At 39.0% G+C, this 21,438-nt stretch overlaps 1 protein-coding gene across 1 annotated transcript in view; it reads right to left on the minus strand.

Moving 5' to 3' along the window:
• The window catches only part of efna1a (ephrin-A1a), a 40,643-nt gene extending 25,768 nt beyond the window's left edge, over positions 1-14,875 (minus strand). Inside the window, exon 1 of the mRNA XM_062047550.1 lies at positions 14,583-14,875. Within this exon, the coding sequence (XP_061903534.1) occupies positions 14,583-14,680 (98 nt within the window). The 5' untranslated portion in view covers positions 14,681-14,875. The remainder of the gene's footprint in view (positions 1-14,582) is intronic.
• Positions 14,876-21,438: the final 6,563 nt, after the last annotated feature.

Below are 21,438 nucleotides of genomic sequence, written 5' to 3' on the forward strand. Positions count from 1 at the left end.
CATTCCTACAAATGTTTACTGATAGAAGACAACAACATACAGAACATCAATGGCCACTGAGCCCATAAGAGAGACGATTACATCCGTTTCGACAATCTCCAGCCCAGATTGAATTCATCAGACAGATTGCAGAGGCAGATTAAGCGTAGCAGGAGGGGAGTGGGACAGACAATGCAAGGCAAAAGATGAAATAGTCTTCGGAATTTGCAGAGAGAATGGCGAAGGAAGGGGGAGGTGGGAGTGCAGCCAGGGAAGTGACGTCAAAATACACGTCAAAATAAATTCTTTTGACGCACATAGCTTAAGGTTACTTGGAAATCCATAGTGTCCACCTAATCACAAATCAAATCACTGCTTCCATCTTATCTTTTATCTTTACAGGAAGTAGGCACACATGCATCGAGGGCAAGTAAGTCTTTTGTATTCCCAGACCATCTCTACCTCATATGTAGACGGGACAATTTGCAGAGAAGGACTAGAGTGGCTTTTCAGAGGATGGAAGTTGAAAAGCCCGAGGGGGAAAGTGCCTTGTGACGGATCACCACGGGTGCCAAGAACTGCTAAGAAAATTCCACACCTCTTAGACCGCTTCCCTTCGTTCCCCGCTCTCACAGAGGCGGCCTCGGGTGCAAGGAAATAATAGACTGAAAAGGGACAGCTTGTAAGGTGCAGATAAAAGCTGGCAAAAGGGTGGCGGAGATGGCGGGGCTGTGGGGGGCGGCGGGGACCAGGAGACTTTCCCAGGGACCACCGCCGAGCCCGAATGACTGACAGACTGATAGAGGCTGAGCCACTTCATCACATGCTGACCCTTGACCTCCAATCAGTCACAGCAGTTAGCATTCTCTTTCTGGGGCGCACCGTGAAGACCGCTCCCTAATTTGTATGGGAGGAATCACAAAAAGCGTCCATATTGGGTGGTTAAATGCAAAGATAATCCCTCAGAGGGTCGAAACATACCTGAAATAACTCCCTTGTTTGGGTCAACACCGCTAAAATACTATAAGATAGCACTCAGCAGGCAGCAAACCTCCAAGGCTACAGAAAAATCTTAGTAAGATACTTAGCTTAGATCGAGAGTAAGCTAAAACACTCAAAAATCTTCAAAATCAACTGATAGAAAGCTAGTATGGTAGCTACTATGCTTGTCACAATGGTAAGGATAAGGTTAATAGAAAAATGCAATGATTAATCCAAGCCGTTATTATAATAGCTAGGTCGCTCGTTAGCTTGTTAGTGTGGTAGCTCAGTAGTTAAAGGTAGATGGGTTTACATTGTTTCTAAAATGTTGAGTTTTTAATTATGTAAAGCACCTTGTGTATGAATTGTGCCATTAAATTAAAACTGCCTTGCCTTGCCATACATAGTAGTCTTGAAACTCTTGATAAATAGGGTTACTAAGATAGCTCATTTTCAAGAGCCGCCAAACTGATAAAAGAATCTTCAAAATTATAGCAATAAAATGCTAGTAAAAAAAGCACCCCTGCTTGTTGGATGGCTGAGTGGCTAGCTAGCTGGGGACCCTACTCGTTAAAACTTTTGAAATCCATACATAAATCTACATTATCTGTACAGCTAGATGGCAAAGTTTCTAAGTTAGTAAGTTAAATACAGAATATTGAATAAAGAGGTGTTTGCATCTTGCTCAGATATATTTTCCTAACCAAAACATATAACAAGAACACTAATAGCTTATGTTACCGTTAGTGGTCTAACAAACAAAACAAAATATTTTTAAATATTTTTCTCAATTACCAATTAAAATGAAAACAAAACTCTCTGTTGTGCCAATAATTAGCCTGGATTTTAAGCTCATCATTCGGCGCATCATACACGCCATACAGTGCTTGCAAATACAAAAACACAGTGCAAGAGAAGCACTCATGTTATTGTTATAATTGAATATACATTCAATGATAGCTAACGTCAGTAGCTAAACTTTGCTAAATCGCTATCATTAACTGACCACACACACAATGCTAATGAGCTAATGGGGGTGTGTTACGCATGGGTGTAGTTTACGTCATTTTGTGTTAAAACCCGGAAGACGGCGGGGTACAACACAAGTTAGCATCCCCTCGGGATCTGCGTAAAGGTTACAAACAGTCCCATAGTACATAGCAATAGAAAGATAGTAAGATAGCGATTTTGCTTGTTATATGACTGGGTGGCTGGCTAAGTAGATAACTGGCTAAAAAATATAGAAGGTAAATACATTCTAGAATCTTGAAATTCACATAGATGAAGCCTCTTGGACGCCAGGTAGTGTTTTTGCTTGTGAGCTATAGTTAGGGATGATGTTTGATAAGAAATTATCGAGTTCGAGCCTATTATCGAATCCTCTTATCGAACCAATTCCTTATCGATTCTCTTATCGAGTCCAGATAGGTTGTTGTATATGGAAAAAAACACACAGTATTTGGTTTAATAAATCACTTCACATTCTCTACTGCTGTATTACCATATCTGAGTTATTGTGCAGAAATGTGGGGAAATAACTACAAATGTGCACTACATTCATTAACAGTGTTACAAAAAAGATCAATTAGACTGATACATAATGTTGGATATAGAGAACATACAAACACTTTATTTATTGAGTCAAAAATATTAAAGATCGATGATTTGGTAAAATTGCAAACAGCTAAAATGATGTGGAATTAAATGATGGCATGGATTAAGTAAAGAAGTTAAACATTGTACTGATATGATCCACTTTAAGAGGTTGTTCAAATGAATAGTGCTTACAAAGTACAAAGAACAAAGTTGAAGAATAATGAGAAATACTTTCAACCTTATTGAAAATAAGATATTCTTCATCTCAGTATATTAATAATGACTGAATTAATTAATTATATATTACAAAACTGTTGTATATACTAATTCACAGATATTTTATTATAAAGAGGTCAGTAAATGATGTATATATTTGTCGGATCATGTTTTGTTTAGTTATGTTCTGTTAGTTTTGGACTTCCTTAGTTGTTTTGTGCACTTCGGGGGTTTGTTGTGTTGCTGCAGCCAGCCGCTAATACACCGATCCCACCTACAGCTTTCTTCTTTGCAGTCTTCATTGTTCATTAAACAAATTGCAAAAGATTCACCAACACAGATGTCCAGAATACTGTGGAATTTTGCGATGAAAACCAAGCTTTTTGTACTGGATACAATGGTGTCCGAATACTTCCGTTTCAACCATTGACGTCACGCGCATACGTCAACATACATAGACGTTTTCAACCGGAAGTTTTGCGGGAAATTTAACCCGGCCTTATTGGCATGTGTTGCAATGTTAAGACACGGCACGCTTTCCTTTTGTTTCGTTCCTGTCTGTTGTAATGTGTATGATTTATGAGAAATAAATCATCTCCAACCTGCACGCTTTCGTCCGGAGCCGTCAGTTTTGCGTCCCGGGAGAACGAACCGCAGTGCGCTGCACCCCACCGTGACAAATGACTGAGCTACGTGACGTCATTTCTTGTGATGTCCTACGGGGCATTTCTTGTCGGGACGGGATTCGTTCCCAGGGATTCGAATAAAGAACCAACTGTTTTTCTTTACTATAGTGGTCTCGATAACGGGTACCGGTTCTCAAAAAGGGATTTGAGTCCGAGGACTCGGTTCTTTTCTTATCGAACAACCGGGAAAATCGGTTTCGAGCATCATCCCTAGCTATAGTGGCTAAAATTTTGCAGACTGTTACCATTACCATTTCACATTCTAAATCGCTATCATTAACTGACACAAAGCTAATGAGCATGGGGGTGTGTTACGCATGGGTGTAGTTTACATAATTTTGTGTTAAAACCCCGAGGAGGGTGGGGTACAACACAAGTTAGCATCCCCTCGGGATCTGCGTAGAGGTTGCAAACAGCCCCTTTAATACATAGCTATCGTAAACTAGTAAGATAGCGATTTTGCTTGTTATATGACTGGGTGGCTGGAAGGTAAATATAGAAGGTAAATACATTTTAGAATCTTGATATTCACGGAGATAAAGCCACTTGGACGCCAGGTAGCGTTTTTTGCTAAGTGAGCTATAGTGGCTAAAATTTTGCTGATCGTAAAACCGTGCTTGATTACCACACTTTGAAAAACTTAAACGGTGATATTGCTCATTTCCTAAAGAAGCATCTAGTGCAAAAATTGCTAGCAAGCCAATGAAGCTTTCCATTTACCTCGGAAGTCGGAGCTGGGAACGAGGTCACAGACGAGTTGTAAGTGTTCCTGTTACGAGGTCGGAAATCAAGATGGCCACATCCATGAAAGCTATTCTTGTGCTTACTTTGTCTAAATATAAACACAGTGTTTCCCACACATTCATTTATTTGTTGCGGCCCGCCACGAAAGAATCAAGGCCGCCACAAAAAAGAAAAAAAAGTGTTTTTTTAAAATTTGTTTTATTTATTTATTTTGTGTTCTGTCAAGCTTCTCAGGCAAATCATATAGTTGATGTAGATGCCCATATCGGCTGGTCAGATTTACTTTACAAAAGAGAAGTGTAGGATCAAGATTTTTGGAGCGCTTTGTTCAGTGGATCAGATGTTTGATGAAACTCTGTGTCTATCTACCAACACTACTGTTTTCTGTTTATTTGTTACTGACTGTGGCAGGACACCCCTGCCTCTGTTTCACTTTATGTTGCTAGTAAATAATATGGTTGTAGTAGTAGGCTAAAGTTAAATTATTTAGTATGCACTAATTAAAGGGGCAGAGCTTTATGAGACATTTTAGCTTTTATATTTTCATAAGATATATTTTTTGTAAGAACCACAATTAATACATATATTTCAGTGAATAACTTATTGTTCAAATCTGTATATAAATATGTACATAAAGTGTTGTAATTATATTGTAAAATGGATGGATGGATGGATGGACGTTTAAAACAAAACTGTTATTATTAATTAGTAAGTATACATTTTTTTTAGCCTTTTTAGAGAAAATCATATCTTTGTAGTAAATTATGCAAATTAATCGATGATGTCATGGTGACCACGCCCATAGCCACGCCCCCACCGCCACAGGTATCTTGGCAGTTTATGGGAAACACTGAAACAACGTATGGGAAAAAATGGAGGATGGCTGTGGATGAAGAGGAAAACACAGCCGCTATCCCTAGCAATGTAGAACCTATACACCACATGTTTACATTACAGTAACATAACCATATATAAACGTCCAACAATACATGGTATTTAGATTTAGAAGTGCTAATAACGGATAATATAGCAGTGCATATCATTGTTTACAATAAGCGCAGTCATCTTTGAAGCTAATGCGCCGACTTTCCGAGTGGGAAGTTCGACCTCGGGGGGCGTTCCAGTTGAACTTTCCGAATAGGAACTTAGAAATTCCAAATTCCCAGTACAAATGGAATGCACCATTAAATGCTGAATGTAAAACTAAAACCTTGTTAAAGGATTTCAGTGTGTATAAGTACTTTTTGAGCACATTCAACAATAACTTGATCATTTTGGTCACAATAACCGTGATAGGAAATGTTTATACCGTTTCCCATCTGGCTAGATTCATACAGATTAGTTGGTCATCAGTAAACTAACCCAATAACACAGCACATTGCAAAGGGAAGCTGGCCAAGAAGATAGCAAAAAGGGAGTTTGGGAGGGTTCCGGGGTGAAGGACAGAGCGGTACAAAGAGGATGAAGATGAGGAGGAGGTCTACCGGTGCTTGGTCAGCAGGAAAAAAAAGTGGAAGAAACAAGCTGTGAATGAGCAGATTATTGCTTCACACTGCACAGTCCAGAGGGCTCAGCAGAGACCAGTGTGTTAATGTGTATGCGGGCCGGTGAATCATTGCAATCAGCTGAGGCACTCCTTCGCACGCTGGTGAGCCTCTTTCTGGGAACCAGCAAGTGCCGCTGACTAAAAAGTTCCTGGTCAAGCACAAAGGAAGTGCGGAAACACAGGATTTGGCCAAAACAACGTAGTCATTAAGCAAAGCTCGACCTTGGAAGTCAGCGGCGGGGTCCAAGCGCGCAATTTGTGGCGAGGAAGCCAGCTGCGCCTCTCCACGAAATGCGTGTGTGTGTGCAGCTAAAGGGAAATGAGGCCCAAAGAGATCAATCTGACATCAGTTAGATGGATGACAGCTCTCATGTTCGGGGATGAAACCATCCACTTGGGAGGAGGTGGGGGTCGATGGAGAGAAACGTCAACACACTGTATCAAGTAACAGGTCAAAGGAGAAAGCGATTGCTGGATTTAATGAAAGCGGCAAATTAAAAGTCATGCTTGCTTTTCAGCGAATATGCGGGATTAAAAAGTGCTCCAAGAGTAGTGGATGATGGGGGGTGGGGTAGAGTCATCTAGGAAAATAAAAATAGCAAAGCGACAGATTACAGTCCCAAAATTCCATCTGGGATTTGGATTTTCACTGAATGCTTTTCTGGGAAGTGCAGGTGGGAGAATATTGTATTAACCCCAAGAGGTCCTCACGCATTTGACCTTAATGGCAAAAAACTGCAGTAAAATATATATTTTCATATTCTTTTCATTTTAAGATAAGTGTATTTTGTCAGGCGACAAAAGCTGACTTTTCTGCCCTTTCAGTACATTTTTACAGTATTTTTGGCCATCATTCGTCTTGTGTTACTCCATTATACATGAACACAGCAGAGCACTGAAGAAACCATGTATGTGGCTGTTGAAATAGGTTTTTGTTTGTGCCGTTCTGATGTGTATATGCATAGTGTAATTAGGGCTGCAACTAACAACTAATTTGATAATCGATTAATCTGTCGATTATTACTTCAATGAATCGATTAATAATCGGATAAAAGAGACAAACTACATTTCTATCCTTTCCAGTATTTTATTGAAAAAAAACCAGCATACTGGCACCATACTTATTTTGATTATTGTTTCTCAGCTGGTTGTAAATGTTGCAGTTTATAAATAAAGGTTTATTAAATATATTTAAAAAAAGCAATTAATTACAAAAAAAGTAGCCTCTGCGCATGCGCATAGCATAGATCCAACGAATCGATGACTAAATGAATCGCCAACTATTTTTATAATCGATTAGTTGTTGCAGCCCTAAGTGTAATCGTATATGAGCAATAAGTATTATTATTGCTCATTTTTGTTTTTTTCCCGTTGTTTTACTTTGTAGCTGTATGTAGTAATGGAGCCGCTGAAGTGGCAGCTGGTTGCATCACCTCTGTTCTCTTTTAGTGTATTTATGTCCTTTGTGTTCTTTAATGTTTCCCTCTTGTTTCTCAAACCAAGATGGCGCCTTGAATGGCCGCCACGGTACGGCGCTCTCTCATAGTTGTTGCTTTTTTATTTATGTCTTAAACTGAACAAAGAGAGCACAGTCCACTGAGTCAAATTAATTCTGTGTTAAATGTACTTTTAGTTTACTTAGATTTTGTTCTAATAAGTTTTTTTTTGTGTTGAATATTTAAAAATGTCAATGTCCAATTTTTCTCAGGCGTACGACCAACTAACTGCCAGTTAGTTGCCCTTTCATTTTTCAAAGGGCATAAAAACATTTATAGTTTCATCCTTCCTTGCTCAAAACCCTCAATCATCTTTAGTCCTATACAAAAATACCAAACATGTAACGTTTTTATTTATATTTTATTTTCTATTAAAAAAGGCCTTTAGATCAAATTATGTCACAATTAGTATAAACTTGTATAACATGAGTTATTTTATTTAAACCTGTAACATTTTCCGATCAAAAGGCATTCAACTATTAAAAAAAAAACCATTACATTTGTGTAATTGTTTAGGATTGAAGTCTATTGAGAAACTAGAGCAAAAAAAAAAGTTTTCTAAATGTTTTTATGCCCTTCAAAAATTTTAGGACTTTGTTTGGTTCTGAAAATAATTAATATCTTATGTCCCCAGAGGATTATAGATGGATTTATTTCCAAGTGTCAAAATTATTCCAAATATAAATAAATATTCTTATTTCAGCAAAAAAATACTAACAAAAACCGTAAAAGTTGTATCAGTTTGCTGCATGCTTTGAATAGGAAAATGTAGTGCCATCTGGTGGACAAATAACTACAAATGATAGAGCAGTGGTACTCAATAAAACCTTAACATAAAGATAAAGTTGCTTATGTTAACTGCAGAGTAAAACATGTCCCCAGTATGCTGTAAGGGTTAAACTAGCACGTGTGTGATAAACTAGCTGTCTAGCAGTGATTGTTTGCATTGTGTCAACTTAAAAACACCGCCAATCCACAACTAGTCTAATTGACCCCCACTTATTTAGAGTGGCCCCCTAACTTGGATAATTTGGACTCCAATTTCTCCTCCCCTCAGCATCCATCTCTCTTTACTCGCCTCACACGGCGTGACCGACCCACTGGGCAGGCCTCAAGTTACCTACTCGGTCTCTGTCACGAGCCATTATTGCTCGTCTTGTCACCTGAAATATGAACACCCCCACTACTTGTGATAGCTCTTGATTTAAAGGGGTTGCAGGTGAAGAGGATATTGCAAAAGATATTTCATCACGCTCTATTGTGAGTCACGTGGGTAACACTGAAAATATGAAGCAATTAACCTTTAGGGGTCCGTCACACTAATGTAAACACAGCAGCAACATAATGACACATATGCACATCATTATATGTGTTGGGGGGAGGTAGCACATGTTGCAAATAAGCACCGATCTCATTGTGAGATGTTTAGTAGATGTGGCCAAGAACTAAACAGCAGCAACATTATACCCAATGAACACAGAACCACCCTAAAGAGGCTTTGAAGTCTTTGAAAAGCACACGTTGCAATCTAATATATGCGTGGCGCACATACAAATCTGATTTTGCTGGAATTATGTCGTAAATTACATGTAAATGCACCTATAATCATCTCATTTTTAACTACCACGTGTAAACACAGAAGCAACACAGCGTAAAATAGGGTAATACAAAAATAAAAATCCTCTTATGTATGATTACTGCACTAAAAAGACAATATTTTTAAACGTTGAATGCACCCTAACATATAAAATGTACAATAGACGACACATACAGGCTTCTAACATCTTAACTATGACCTGGATTTCTGCTGTGTAGTATTCCATCTAATGAATGTAAACACCATAACTGTCATAACATGCACACAATGTAATGGCATTTTAACATGTTTAATGCATCCAAACATCTACTACCATTAACTAGAATGCTGAATAATGCACATGCTTCATGATTTTTTGAGTAAAACATATATGCACATACAATATGCAATGTATACACCATACACAAGCTAAATAATGCACATTTATCACGATGTATCATGTAAAAGACACACATGCTCTTCCAATATGCAATGTAATGTAAACACCATCCAACAATGGCACACAATTGTCCAAGAAAAATGTACATGATCAGCGCATTCAAATAAATTGTGCGGTGTGCACACCAAATAATGCTATTTTAACATATTTTGTGTATCCTAACATCTGTTAACATTAAAGAAAATGCAGAATAACATATTTTCCATGATTTATGAGGTAACACACAAACACACACACACACACACACACACACACACATACAGTACAGGCCAAAAGTTTGGACACACCTTCTCATTTCAATACGTTTTCTTCCTTTTCATGACTATTTACCATGGACTGGACTTTCGCTGATGTGTTGGACTTTCACAATATTATGTCAGACCCACTCGACATCCATTGCTTTCGGTCTCCCCTGGGGGGGGGGGGGGGTTACCCACATATGCGGTCCTCTCCAAGGTTTCTCATAGTCATTCACATTGACGTCCCACTGGGGTGAGTTTTCCTTGCCCGTATGTGGGCTCTGTACCGAGGATGTCGTTGTGGCTTGTACAGCCCTTTGAGACACCTGTGATTTAGGGCTATATAAATAAACATTGATTGATGATTGATTGAAGGCATCAAAACTACGACACCTGTGAAGTAAAAACCATTTCAGGCGACTTACCTCTTGAAGCTCATCGAGAGAATGCCAAGAGTGTGCAAAACAAACAGTAATTAAAGCAAAGGGTGGCTATTTTGAAGAAACCAGAATATAAAACATGTTTTCAGTTATTTCACCTTTATTTTGTTAAGTACATAACTCCACATGTGTTCATTCATAGTTTTGATGCCATCAGTGACAATCTACAATGTAAATAGTCATGAAAATAAAGAAAACGCATTGAAATGAGAAGGTGTCCCCAAACTTTGGGCCTGTACTGTATGTGTGTGTGTTACCTCATAAATCATGGCAAATGCATTATTCTGCATTTTATTTAATGTTCACAGATGTTAGGATACACTAAATATGTTAAAATAGCCTTATTTGGTGTGCACACCATAGCATTTTATTTTAATGCAGTGATCATGTACATTTTTCTTGGACAATACACGTACAACATGCAATTTGAACATCATACTTGAAAGACTCTTTATTGTACATTCCTCCCTTCATGCAAGAGTAGTTTGTGCACCAAATAATGCCCTTTTAACATGTTTAACAGAGTCCATCGTCAGGTAAATATAAGCATTTTGTGTATGAAAGCTGAATTAAAAGTCAACATCTCAGACAAGGTAAATATAAGCATTTTGTGTATGAAAGCTGAATTAAAAGTCAACATCTCAGACAGGGGTGTCAAACGTACAATCCGGCCCGCAGGATGAGTTTTGTAAGTATAAAAATGAGCCGAAATGTTCAAATGTGTCCACTAGATGTCGCAATAGCAATTCTTTGTATCTTTGTAGATTATGCTACATATGTAAAAAAATAAATCACATGAAGTTAGTGCACCAGTCAAGGAAAACTACATAAATAACATCCTGTAATTTGATTTTGATATTTTGTTATCTTGATATATTGAAAATTAACACAAATGAGTTGACTGATGAACATTATCACATAACTTATTCAGAAAGTATAAATAACGACAAATAAAGGTAGAATACTATTAACCGCAACATGTAAGTGTAAAAAACCCCAACGACATTATGATTTGTACATTTTCAGAATGTGCCTGTTCTATTTGTAAACAAAGAAAACAATCTGAAGTTGTCTTCATTTTGAAGTTATCGTGCCGTGATTTTACCAGTCCGGCCTACTTGGGAGTAGATTTTTCTCCATGGGGCCGCCGAGCTAAAATGAGTTTGACACCCCTGATCTAAAGGTCAGAGTAAAAATAATGACAACCCTGCTAAAAACGTTGCATGAGTACCGCAGAAAACTTTAGACTTAGACTCCCTAACTGTCATTCAAATTTGAACTTTACAGTACAGATAAGAACAACATTTTGTTGCATTAGCTCGTTGTAGTGCTGGGATAAAAGAGCAATAAAATACTTTTAGTCTACAGATAAACATATTGCACTTTTGCATATGCACCCACGTTTACTGACGTCTGTTATGTTGTCTTTATGGTCCAGTGAGAAAAGACTTATAAAAACGGCAAAAAATGTGCATTTTCTCCTTATGACTATAAACATCACCACCACCACATGGACACACAAACGCACTAAAAAACACACAATAATCCAATTGTTACAATGTAAACCATGACCACCCTGAACTTCAACACTCCCTCTCCACCCACCCACCCACACACTCTCACACACACACACATACTGGTTATCATTTGGAATGGGGACCAAGTTTTTGATCATCACTTGTGGGGACCACTCTTTCTACGGGTTGTGGAGGCATAAAAAAAAGCAGGTAAAATGGCCACTGCCCAGTTAGCTCATACACGTCTTTAAATCTCTGGATTGATGAAGTAATGTACTGATCATTCTTACTGGGGACCCTTGGGAAAATAAGTTAATATGGTTCATGGGGACCAAATTTAAATAATTTTGCATAATTTACACAAATTTGTACGTGACTACTGAGGACCATTTAAAAAAAAAATCAAATTAAATAAGATATGATCCTCAGAATACAGCACTACAGCTGTCTTCTTATAAGAAGTTTCACCACTTAAATGTTAAAGCAAATCCTGCATCTTCTGTGACATTACTGACAACTGCTATTTAGCAGTAATGAAGTTGTCTGCAACTCCAACTACTATATATAGATTCTGAATCATACTTTAAGGTAATAATGTTTTATAATCATGCTGTATGAAAATGTCATCCTAAGGAACACTAAACCAGATTTAGTTTTTGGAAAAATATATTAGTTTTAACTAAGGATGGATACCATACAGAATCACAGCACTATTAATGCCAGGAAATACAGAAATGTTTCACTTTTCAAGAAAATTAATGTTCTCTTTTACCAATATTTGAAACACTTATGCATCTTCAGAATGGATCAGACTATCATTTAAAAAGGTTTCCCTTTAGGAGACCTGTTTTTTTGTCCCCATACCGTCAGAGGTCCCCTAAAGGTGACTGTGTAAACCAGTGGTTCTTAACCTTATTGGAGGTACCGAACCCCACCAGTTTCATATGCGCATTCACCGAACCCTTCTTTAGTGAAAAATAAAAAACAATTTTTTCAAATTCAAGACAAAGTTATATGTTTTTGGTAACACTTTAGTATGGGGAACATATTCTAAGTAACAAAGACTTAATTTAGAGTTATTTGGTTAGGGTTAGGATTATAATAAGGCCTTAATATTGACGAGTTAAGAGCCAATATGTTACTAATTTGCATGTAAATAAGCAACTAATTAATGGTGAAAATGTTCCCGATACTAAAGTGTTACCATGTTTTTTTTACTGGTGCACAAAATGAACCGTGCATGAACATCACCTTGTTCAAAGAACAAAACCAACACAGTGCATAAACTCACAACAAATTACACACCTGCAAATCAGTGTGACTTCTGCTGTTGCCGTATCCGAAATACGCCGATAGGGAGAAGTTTTTATTTGCACGATGAGTCGGGTGTGTCTTGACCTCCGACGAACCCCTGAGCCCGACTCACCGAACCCCTAGGGCAGTGGTTCTCAACCTTTTTTCAGTGATGTACCTCTTGTGAAAAAATTTTTTAATTCAAGTACCCCCTAATCAGAGCAAAGCTTTTTTGGTTGAAAAAAAGAGATAAAGAAGTAAAATACAGCACTATGTCATCAGTTTCTGATATATTCAATTGTATAACAGCGCAAAATATTGCTAATTTGTTGCGGTCTTTCTTGAACTATTTGGAAAAAAAGATATAAAAATAACTAAAAACTTGTTGAAAAATAAACAAGTGATTCAATTATACATAAAGATTTCTACACATAGCAGTAATCATCAACTTAAAGTGCCCTCTTTGGGGATTGTAATAGAGATCCATCTGGATTCATGAACTTCATTCTAAACATTTCTTCACAAAAAAAGAAATCTTTAAAACATCAATATTTATGGAACATGTGTAACCGGTGGTCTTTTCCTCTGCGTTGTGTGGCTTTTATGGAACACGACCAACACCATGGATTGCTCAGCTGCACTTTACTGATAACACGCAATATAAAATTGTCGTCAATAACTTTTTTCCATCGTCGAGCCCCTCTCCCGTTATCGTAGACAAAAGGGCTTACGTACGACAGTGAAATAAGCATACCTGATAATGCACAACATACAATTGTCGTCAATAACCTTTTTTTTCCCATCGCCGAGCCCCTACACAAATATAATAATGAAAAAGATAGTGAACTTAAATTCTTAACATGACAGAAACACGCACGCCTACCTCTTCCGTTATCGTGGACAAAAGGGAAGTTGGAAGGCGTGTCCAACGCATATAAAAAGACAGGTGTCACAGTAATTATTGCAGTAGGAGGGACAATGAAACAATGGTTCCACAATATTCATGCAACTTACACATTTTGTGTAAATTATAACAATAATAAAGTATTATAAAATACATTATTTACAAGACATACTTGACCCTGTTACACATGTCCACAAAACAATCTAGCTGTCAACACTGAATATTGCATTGTTGCATTTCTTTTCACAGTTCTTTTTGACAAACTTTTTTTTTTTTAATCTCACGTACCCATTGGCATACCTTCAAGTGCGTACCCCCATTTGAGAACCACGGCCCTTGGGTTTGATCGAACCCAGGTTAAGAACCACTGGTGTAAACAGAGCGATGTCCCCATTAAGTAAGCATTGCCAGAACACACACACACACACACACACACACACACACACACACACACACACACACACACACACACACACACACACACACACACACACACACACACACACACACACACACACACCTCCATCAGTCTTAAGCAGCTTTCTTCCCTCCAAAGTGTGGCTTGTTTTTGCAGACGTGAGGCAACTTATCGCACATTGTGAAAGGGATTAAAATCTGGACAGGTTGGGCAACGCTGTGCGGGAAAACAACATCATAATAACAGGTTGGAGCTTAAAAAACGGCAAAAAAGAAAAAAAGAAGAAGAAAAAAAAACTAATCAGAGGAGGGAGGGGGTAGAAGGAGTTGAGAGGCTCCCTACAGATTTGTATTATCATGACAACAGCAGCCTATTGCTCGCATCGCAAATTCATTGCATATGCAGGACGCGGCGTGGAAATATGCAGCGTATGTGCGTGAGGTAAAGTTGAGTATGAAAAATAGTTACAAAAAAAACCCAACAACACTTACTTTGGGTTTGTGCTGTTCCAGAACACGCTGTGGCGCTCGGCAGAAGCGAGCCAGGCGCACAAGCTCACCAGGCAGCCCACAATCCACACCAAATCCATGGTGGACGCGGCACACACAAACACACGTACACAACTCAGGTACGGTTGTGCGAGGACAAAAACAACAACTTTACCGTGAAGTTCTACGCGGTTTACTAAGAAATAGTAAAAGAAAAAGCCAACAAATCGCGTCACAGAAACAGGAAGGTTGTGTCAGTCACACAAAATCCGTCGTGAATGAGTTCTCGTGTCGGCGTGGACGCTGGTTTTGTTAAACGCCCCCTCGCCGCTAAGCCCGCCCCCTGCCGGACGGGCGACCAATCAGAGGCCCGTCCGAGACTCGCGAGCGCCTTTAGGTTTACACTTGAAGGACAGGAGCTTGGATGGAGCCAGTAAACAGCATTTAAATAAAAATAAAAATACTATATTACATGTTTTTTTTATATGCGGAAGTAAATCCGCCACAATAACTGCCTTTTTAAAGGCCTACTGAAACCCACTACTACCGACCACGCAGTCTGATAGTTTATATATCAATGATGCAATCTTAACATTGCAACACATGCCAATACGGCGGGGTTAACTTATAAAGTGACATTTTAAATTTCCCGCTAAACTTCCGGTTGAAAACGTCTATGTATGATGACGTATGCGCGTGACGTCAATCGTTGAAACGGAAGTATTCGGACACATTGTATCCAATACAAAAAGCTCGGTTTTCATCGCAAAATTCCACAGTATTCTGGACATCTGTGTTGGTGAATCTTTTGCAATTTGTTTAATGAACAATGAAGACTGCAAAGAAGAAAGCTGTAGGTGGGATCGGTGTATTAGCGGCTGGCTGCAGCAACACAACCAGGAGGACTTTGACTTGGATAGCAGACGCGTTATCCGACGCTAGCCGCCGACCGCATCGATGATCGGGTGAAGTCCTTCGTCGCGCCGTCGATCGCTGGAACGCAGGTGAGCACGGGTGTTGATGAGCAGATGAGGGCTGGCATAGGTGGAGCGCTAATGTTTTTATCATAGCTCTGACGAGGTCCCGTAGCTAAGTTAGCTTCAATGGCGTCGTTAGCAACAGCATTGTTAAGCTTCGCCAGGCTGGAAAGCATTAACCGTGTAGTTACATGTCCATGGTTTAATAGTATTGTTGATTTTCTGTCTATCCTTCCAATCAGGGGTTTATTTCTTTTGTTTCTATCTGCAGTTAAGCCCGATGCTATCACGTTAGCTACGTAGCTAAAGTGCTTTGCCGATGTATAGTCGTGGAGATAAAAGTCACTGTGAATGTCCATTTCGCGTTCTCGACTCTCATTTTCAAGAGGATATAGTATCCGAGGTGGTTTAAAATACAAATCCGTGATCCACAATAGAAAAAGGAGAGAGTGTGGAATCCAATGAGCCAGCTAAGTTACGGTCAGAGCGAAAAAAGATGCGTCCTGCACTGCACTCTAGTCCTTCACTCTCACGTTCCTCATCCACGAATCTTTCATCCTGGCTCAAATTAATGGGGTAATCGTCGCTTTCTCGGTCCAAATCGCTCTCGCTGCTGGTGTAAACAATGGGGAAATGTGAGGAGCCCTTCAACCTGCGACGTCACGCTACTTCCGGTACAGGCAAGGCTTTTCTTATCAGCGACCAAAAGTTGCGAACTTTATCGTCGATGTTCTCTACTAAATCCTTTCAGCAAAAATATGGCAATATCGCGAAATGATCAAGTATGACACATAGAATGGATCTGCTATCCCCGTTTAAATAAATAAAAATTCATTTCAGTAGGCCTTTAATATTGTATAATCGAGTTTAGACGGTTGAAGACTGCTCTTTGATGTCAGGCAGTAGGAACAGGGAGGTGACACCAGCCACAGCTACGGTGTCAGAGATGAAAGAGATAAAAGAGTAAACGTGTTAAAAAGGTACACAAAAGCACGGGAACAGGCTGACTTGACGTGGAAGATACAACAAAGCATCTTAGAAAATCAAAACACCCAAATTCAATCAATCAATCAAAGTTTACTGATATAGCCCTAAATCACGAGTGTCTCAAAAGGCTGCACAAGCCACAACGACATCCTCGGCTCGGATCCCACATCAGGGCAAGGAAAAAACTCAACCCAATGAGATGACAGTGAGAAACCTTGGAGGGGACCGCAGATGTGGGGACCCCCCTATAGGCGACCGGTGCAATGGACGTCGAGTGGATCTAGCACAGGGGTGTCCAAAGTGCAGCCCGGGGGCCATTTGCGGCCCGCGGGTAATATTTTAACGGCCCCGTGGCACATTCTAAAAATAAGATTAAAAAAAATTAAAAACATAAAAAGTGGTATAAAAGAGCAAACAGGTGAAATGTAACAATAAAATGTTTCAATGTTTACTTTAATAACACAAAGCTGCCATGCAGGCTGTTTCTTTCTTTAAAAAATAATAATGGATCAAAATCAATGTCTTTATGAATTATTGACCTATTCAAGGCTCCAATTACGTCACATTAAATATTCCACTTTGAGACATTTTTGGGGGAAAATGTTGCATATTTTGTGTTTGCCATATAAAAAAACTAAGCTGTTTTTTTTTTAAACAATGGCCTAAAACGAACAAACAAAAAACATAAACAACAATAAAAGTTATAATTGACGGATGGATCTGAAGTTGATCTTGAGACTATTGTGTTAAAAGTAAAAAAAAAAAAAAAGTATGATTTATTTTGTAATACTTTACTGAGCAGGACCCTTTTGGATGCCCAATAATATCAGTGGGACTTTTTTTTTTTTTTTTTAAGTGTCATTGCTCAACAAATAATAATGAATCAATGTTGTTATGAGTTATGCTATGAGCTCCAAATATTATATAATCTCAAATATTCCACTTTAAAATCTTATTGGGGGAAAATATTGCATATTTTGTGTTTTTTCCATAAAAAAATAGGGTTTTCTTTGACAAAAAGAGCATACAGCTTAAAAAAATAACTTTATATTGACAGATAGCTCTAATGTTGATCTGGAGATTTAAACCTTGGATAATAATAATAATACTAAATAATGACACATTTTAAATATTTGTTGTACCTAGCATAATATTGTGAGAGTGTAGTCCATAGTGGATCTAACATAATAGTGTGAGAGTCCAGTCCATAGTGGAGACAGGTCAGCAGCGTAGAGACGTCCCCAACTGATGCACAGATGAGTGGTCCACCCTGGGTCCCGAATTTGGACAGCGCATGGCCTCATCTGTGGTCACCGAATCTGTGTCACACCTCTCCACGAAGGATTAAATAATGCCTAAGGTCTAAACCAGGGGTGCCCAAACCACGGCTCCGGCTCGCCAGCGTCCAAAATCCGGCCCCTTGGGAAGTCCCAAGTTACAAATAATTTATTTCTTTATTTTATTTTGTATTATTTATTTATTGTTTTAAATCTGTCCTTTCTCGATCGACTTAAACATTTTGGATGAAAGAGGCATATCATGGAATAATATTGGGGAAAAAGGCCAATAAGCCCTTTAGAAGCATAAAAAATAAGCTGAGTCAATTTAAGATCTTGAATAGATTGTATTTTACATCTTCTCCGCTGTTTAAAATTGGTGCAGTAGATAGCAAGTTATGTAGGAAGTGTCGGGCAGCTGAGGGAACTCTTGTTCATTTATTGTGGGAATGTCAGAGGATAAAAGAGTTATGGTTGAAAACAACAGAAGAAGCAATCGCATTCCTAAATATAAACTTGCCAATGACACTGCAAACTTGTATTCTTGGTGATCTGCATCAATTTAGTACCGTGTCATCAAAGAGTAAAAATGCATTTGTTTCAATATGCATCATAACAAAAATGGTAATATTAAAAAAATGGATAGATGTTGATAGTCCAACTCATACTGACTGGTATACACAAGCTATGGAAATGATATCAGTAGAATAAACTGCATTTAGTTTAGATAATAATGAGGCCATCCATCCATCCATTTTCTACCGCTTATCCCTTTCGGGGTCGCGGGGGATGCTGGAGCCTATCTCAGCTGCATTCGGGCGGAAGGCAGTGTATTGGATTATGGGATCCATTATTTACATTTTTTTTTAACTATTAAAAGAACCTAAAATATGACTTATTTTATCTTCGTGGAAAATATTGGACATAATGTGTTGTCAAGCTTATGAGATGTGATGCAAGTGTAAGCCACTGTGACACTATTGTTCTTTTAACAAAAATGTTTTTATTTATTTATTTATAAATGGCTGTGATGATAATGTAAATGATGGATTTCTAATCACTGCTATGTTGGAATTCTTATTAATATTGATACTGTTGTTGATAGTATTAATTTTTGTTTGACTACTTTTGGATTGTTTTGTGGCATGTTTGTGTGTCCCTTCAATGGCTCTGTTGATTGCTATTCTGTATGTTGCTGGGTCGGGTTTGGTTTTGGGAATTGGAATTGTATTATTATGGTATTATTGTGTATTATTTTGTTGGATTTATTAATAACAACAACAAAAAATAAATAAAATCTGTCCTTTCTAATCCATTTACTACCGCTTGTTACTCTCGGTGTCTCCTCGGCGCTCAGACAAATCATATTGTCTAAAAATGCATTTTCCAATCAATATTGTGACATCATCGCGCTCGAAATGAAAATATTTTTTTAACCCAATGCGGCCCCCGAGTCAAAAAGTTTGGGGACCCCTGCTCTAAACCGTACGGAAAAATTGAAGAAAGCGATTTTCTTTTAGATTTTTAAGCATATTCAGTGCATTTTTGTATTTGTGTAATATTTATGAGCATACACATGGTTAAATGAAATAAAAATGTCAATACGTTTTCCTCCTTTGTGTTCTTGATGTTTCCCTCTTGTTTTTTCGAGTGTATTTTTTGCCTTGGATCGGGACTGTGCAACACAAGGTGGCACATGTGTCTGCACTGGAGACCAGCTGCTGGCTCTATGCCCGACCGGAGTCTGCGTGGAGAGACCGGAGGAGATGCGAAGCTAGCTTTTAGTGTCGGGATGGATGGGCTTCGGGGGCCCCTGGCTAAGTAAGCATGTATCGGACATTTCGGTCTCCCAGAATTGGTTCTTGCTCCTTCGCGTGCACTGGATGTTGGTCGGGGGCTGGTGGGCAGCCTAGGACTTAGTTGGTTCTCTTGGGTGCTTTGGTTGGTCTTTTCCTGCCTTTGGCTGTGCTCCCCCCCCCCCCCGTTTTGTTCAGTTGTTTGTCTATGCATGATGCAATCGTAAGTGCGAAATATATAATGTTTTTTGCTATTTTTTTTGTTTTATTTGGTGTGTTTGACTTTGTAGCTCTATGTAGAAATAGCTCTGCTTTGAAGTGGAAACTGTTTGAATCAGTTCTGTGCTCTTTTTAATGTCTTATATGTCCTTTGTTGTCTTTAATGTTTCCCTCTCGCTTCTCATACCAACATGGCACTCGTAGTTGCTGAGCTTTTCTTTATTTCTTACATTAAACAAAGAGAGCACAAGCTACCAAGTCAAATTCATTGTGTGTTAAACATACTTGGCAGATAAAGCTGATTCTGATTAGTGCATTTGCCTCACAATACGAAGATCCTGAGTAGTCCTGAATTCAAACCCGGGCTCCGGATCTTTCTGTGTGGAGTTTGCATGTTCTCCCCGTGACTCCGTGGGTTCCCTCCAGGTACTCCGGCTTCCTCCCACCGTCAAAGACATGCACCTGGGGATAGGTTGATTGGCAACACTAAATTGGCCCAAGTGTGTGAATGTGAGTGTGAATGTTGTCTGTCTATCTGTGTTGGCCCTGCGATGAGGTGGCGACTTGTCCAGGGTGTACCCCGCCTTCCGCCCGAATGCAGCTGAGATAGGCTCCAGCACCCCCCGCGACCCCAAAAGGGACAAGCGGTAGAAAATGGATGGATGGATGATTCTAAACAAGACGATACCAACCAGTATCGTGGCCACTGATTGGCTCAGCATCGGGCAGCGCTACTATATTGGATTAAAGGAGTGTAGAGGTGACTGTGTGTTATCTCATGCCTTGATTGCTGTCATAATCTTAAAAAACATATTTAGAAATCTATATGCTCCAGCTACAAAAATATTTGATTCATAATTAATACTTAAAGGCCTACTGAAATGAATTGTTTTTAGTTAAACGGGGATAGCAGATCCATTTTATGTGTCATACTTGATAATTTCGCGATATTGCCATATTTTTGCTGAAAGGATTTAGTAGAGAACATCGACGATAAAGTTCGCAACTTTTGGTCGCTGATAAAAAAAGCCTTGCCTGTACCGGAAGTAGCATGACGTCGCAGGTTGAAGGGCTCCTCATATTTCCCTATTGTTTACAGCAGCAGTGAGAGCGATTCGGACAGAGAAAGCGACGATTACCCCATTAATTTGAGTGAGGATGAAACATTCGTGGATGAGGAACGTGAGAGTGAAGGACTAGAGTGCAGTGCAGGACGTATCTTTTTTCGCTCTGACCGTAACTTAGGTAAAAGGGCTCATTGGATTCCACACTTTCTCCTTTTTCTATTGTGGATCATGGATTTGTATTTTAAACCACCTCGGATACTATATCCTCTTGAAAATGAGAGTCGAGAACGCGAAATGGACATTCACAGTGACTTTTATCTCCACGACAATACATCGGTGAAGCACTTTAGCTACGGAGCTAACATGATAGCATCGTGCTTAAATGCAGATAGAAACAAAATAAATAAGCCCCTGACTGGAAGGATAGACAGAAGATCAACAATACTACTATCAGGAGACACCGAACCAAACACTGGACCTGTAACTACACGGTTAATGCTGTGCCGCCTGTCGAAGCCTAGCAATGCTGTTGCTAA

This window comes from Entelurus aequoreus, linkage group LG05 (assembly GCF_033978785.1).
Source record: "Entelurus aequoreus isolate RoL-2023_Sb linkage group LG05, RoL_Eaeq_v1.1, whole genome shotgun sequence".
Classification (NCBI taxonomy): Eukaryota; Metazoa; Chordata; class Actinopteri; order Syngnathiformes; family Syngnathidae; genus Entelurus; species Entelurus aequoreus.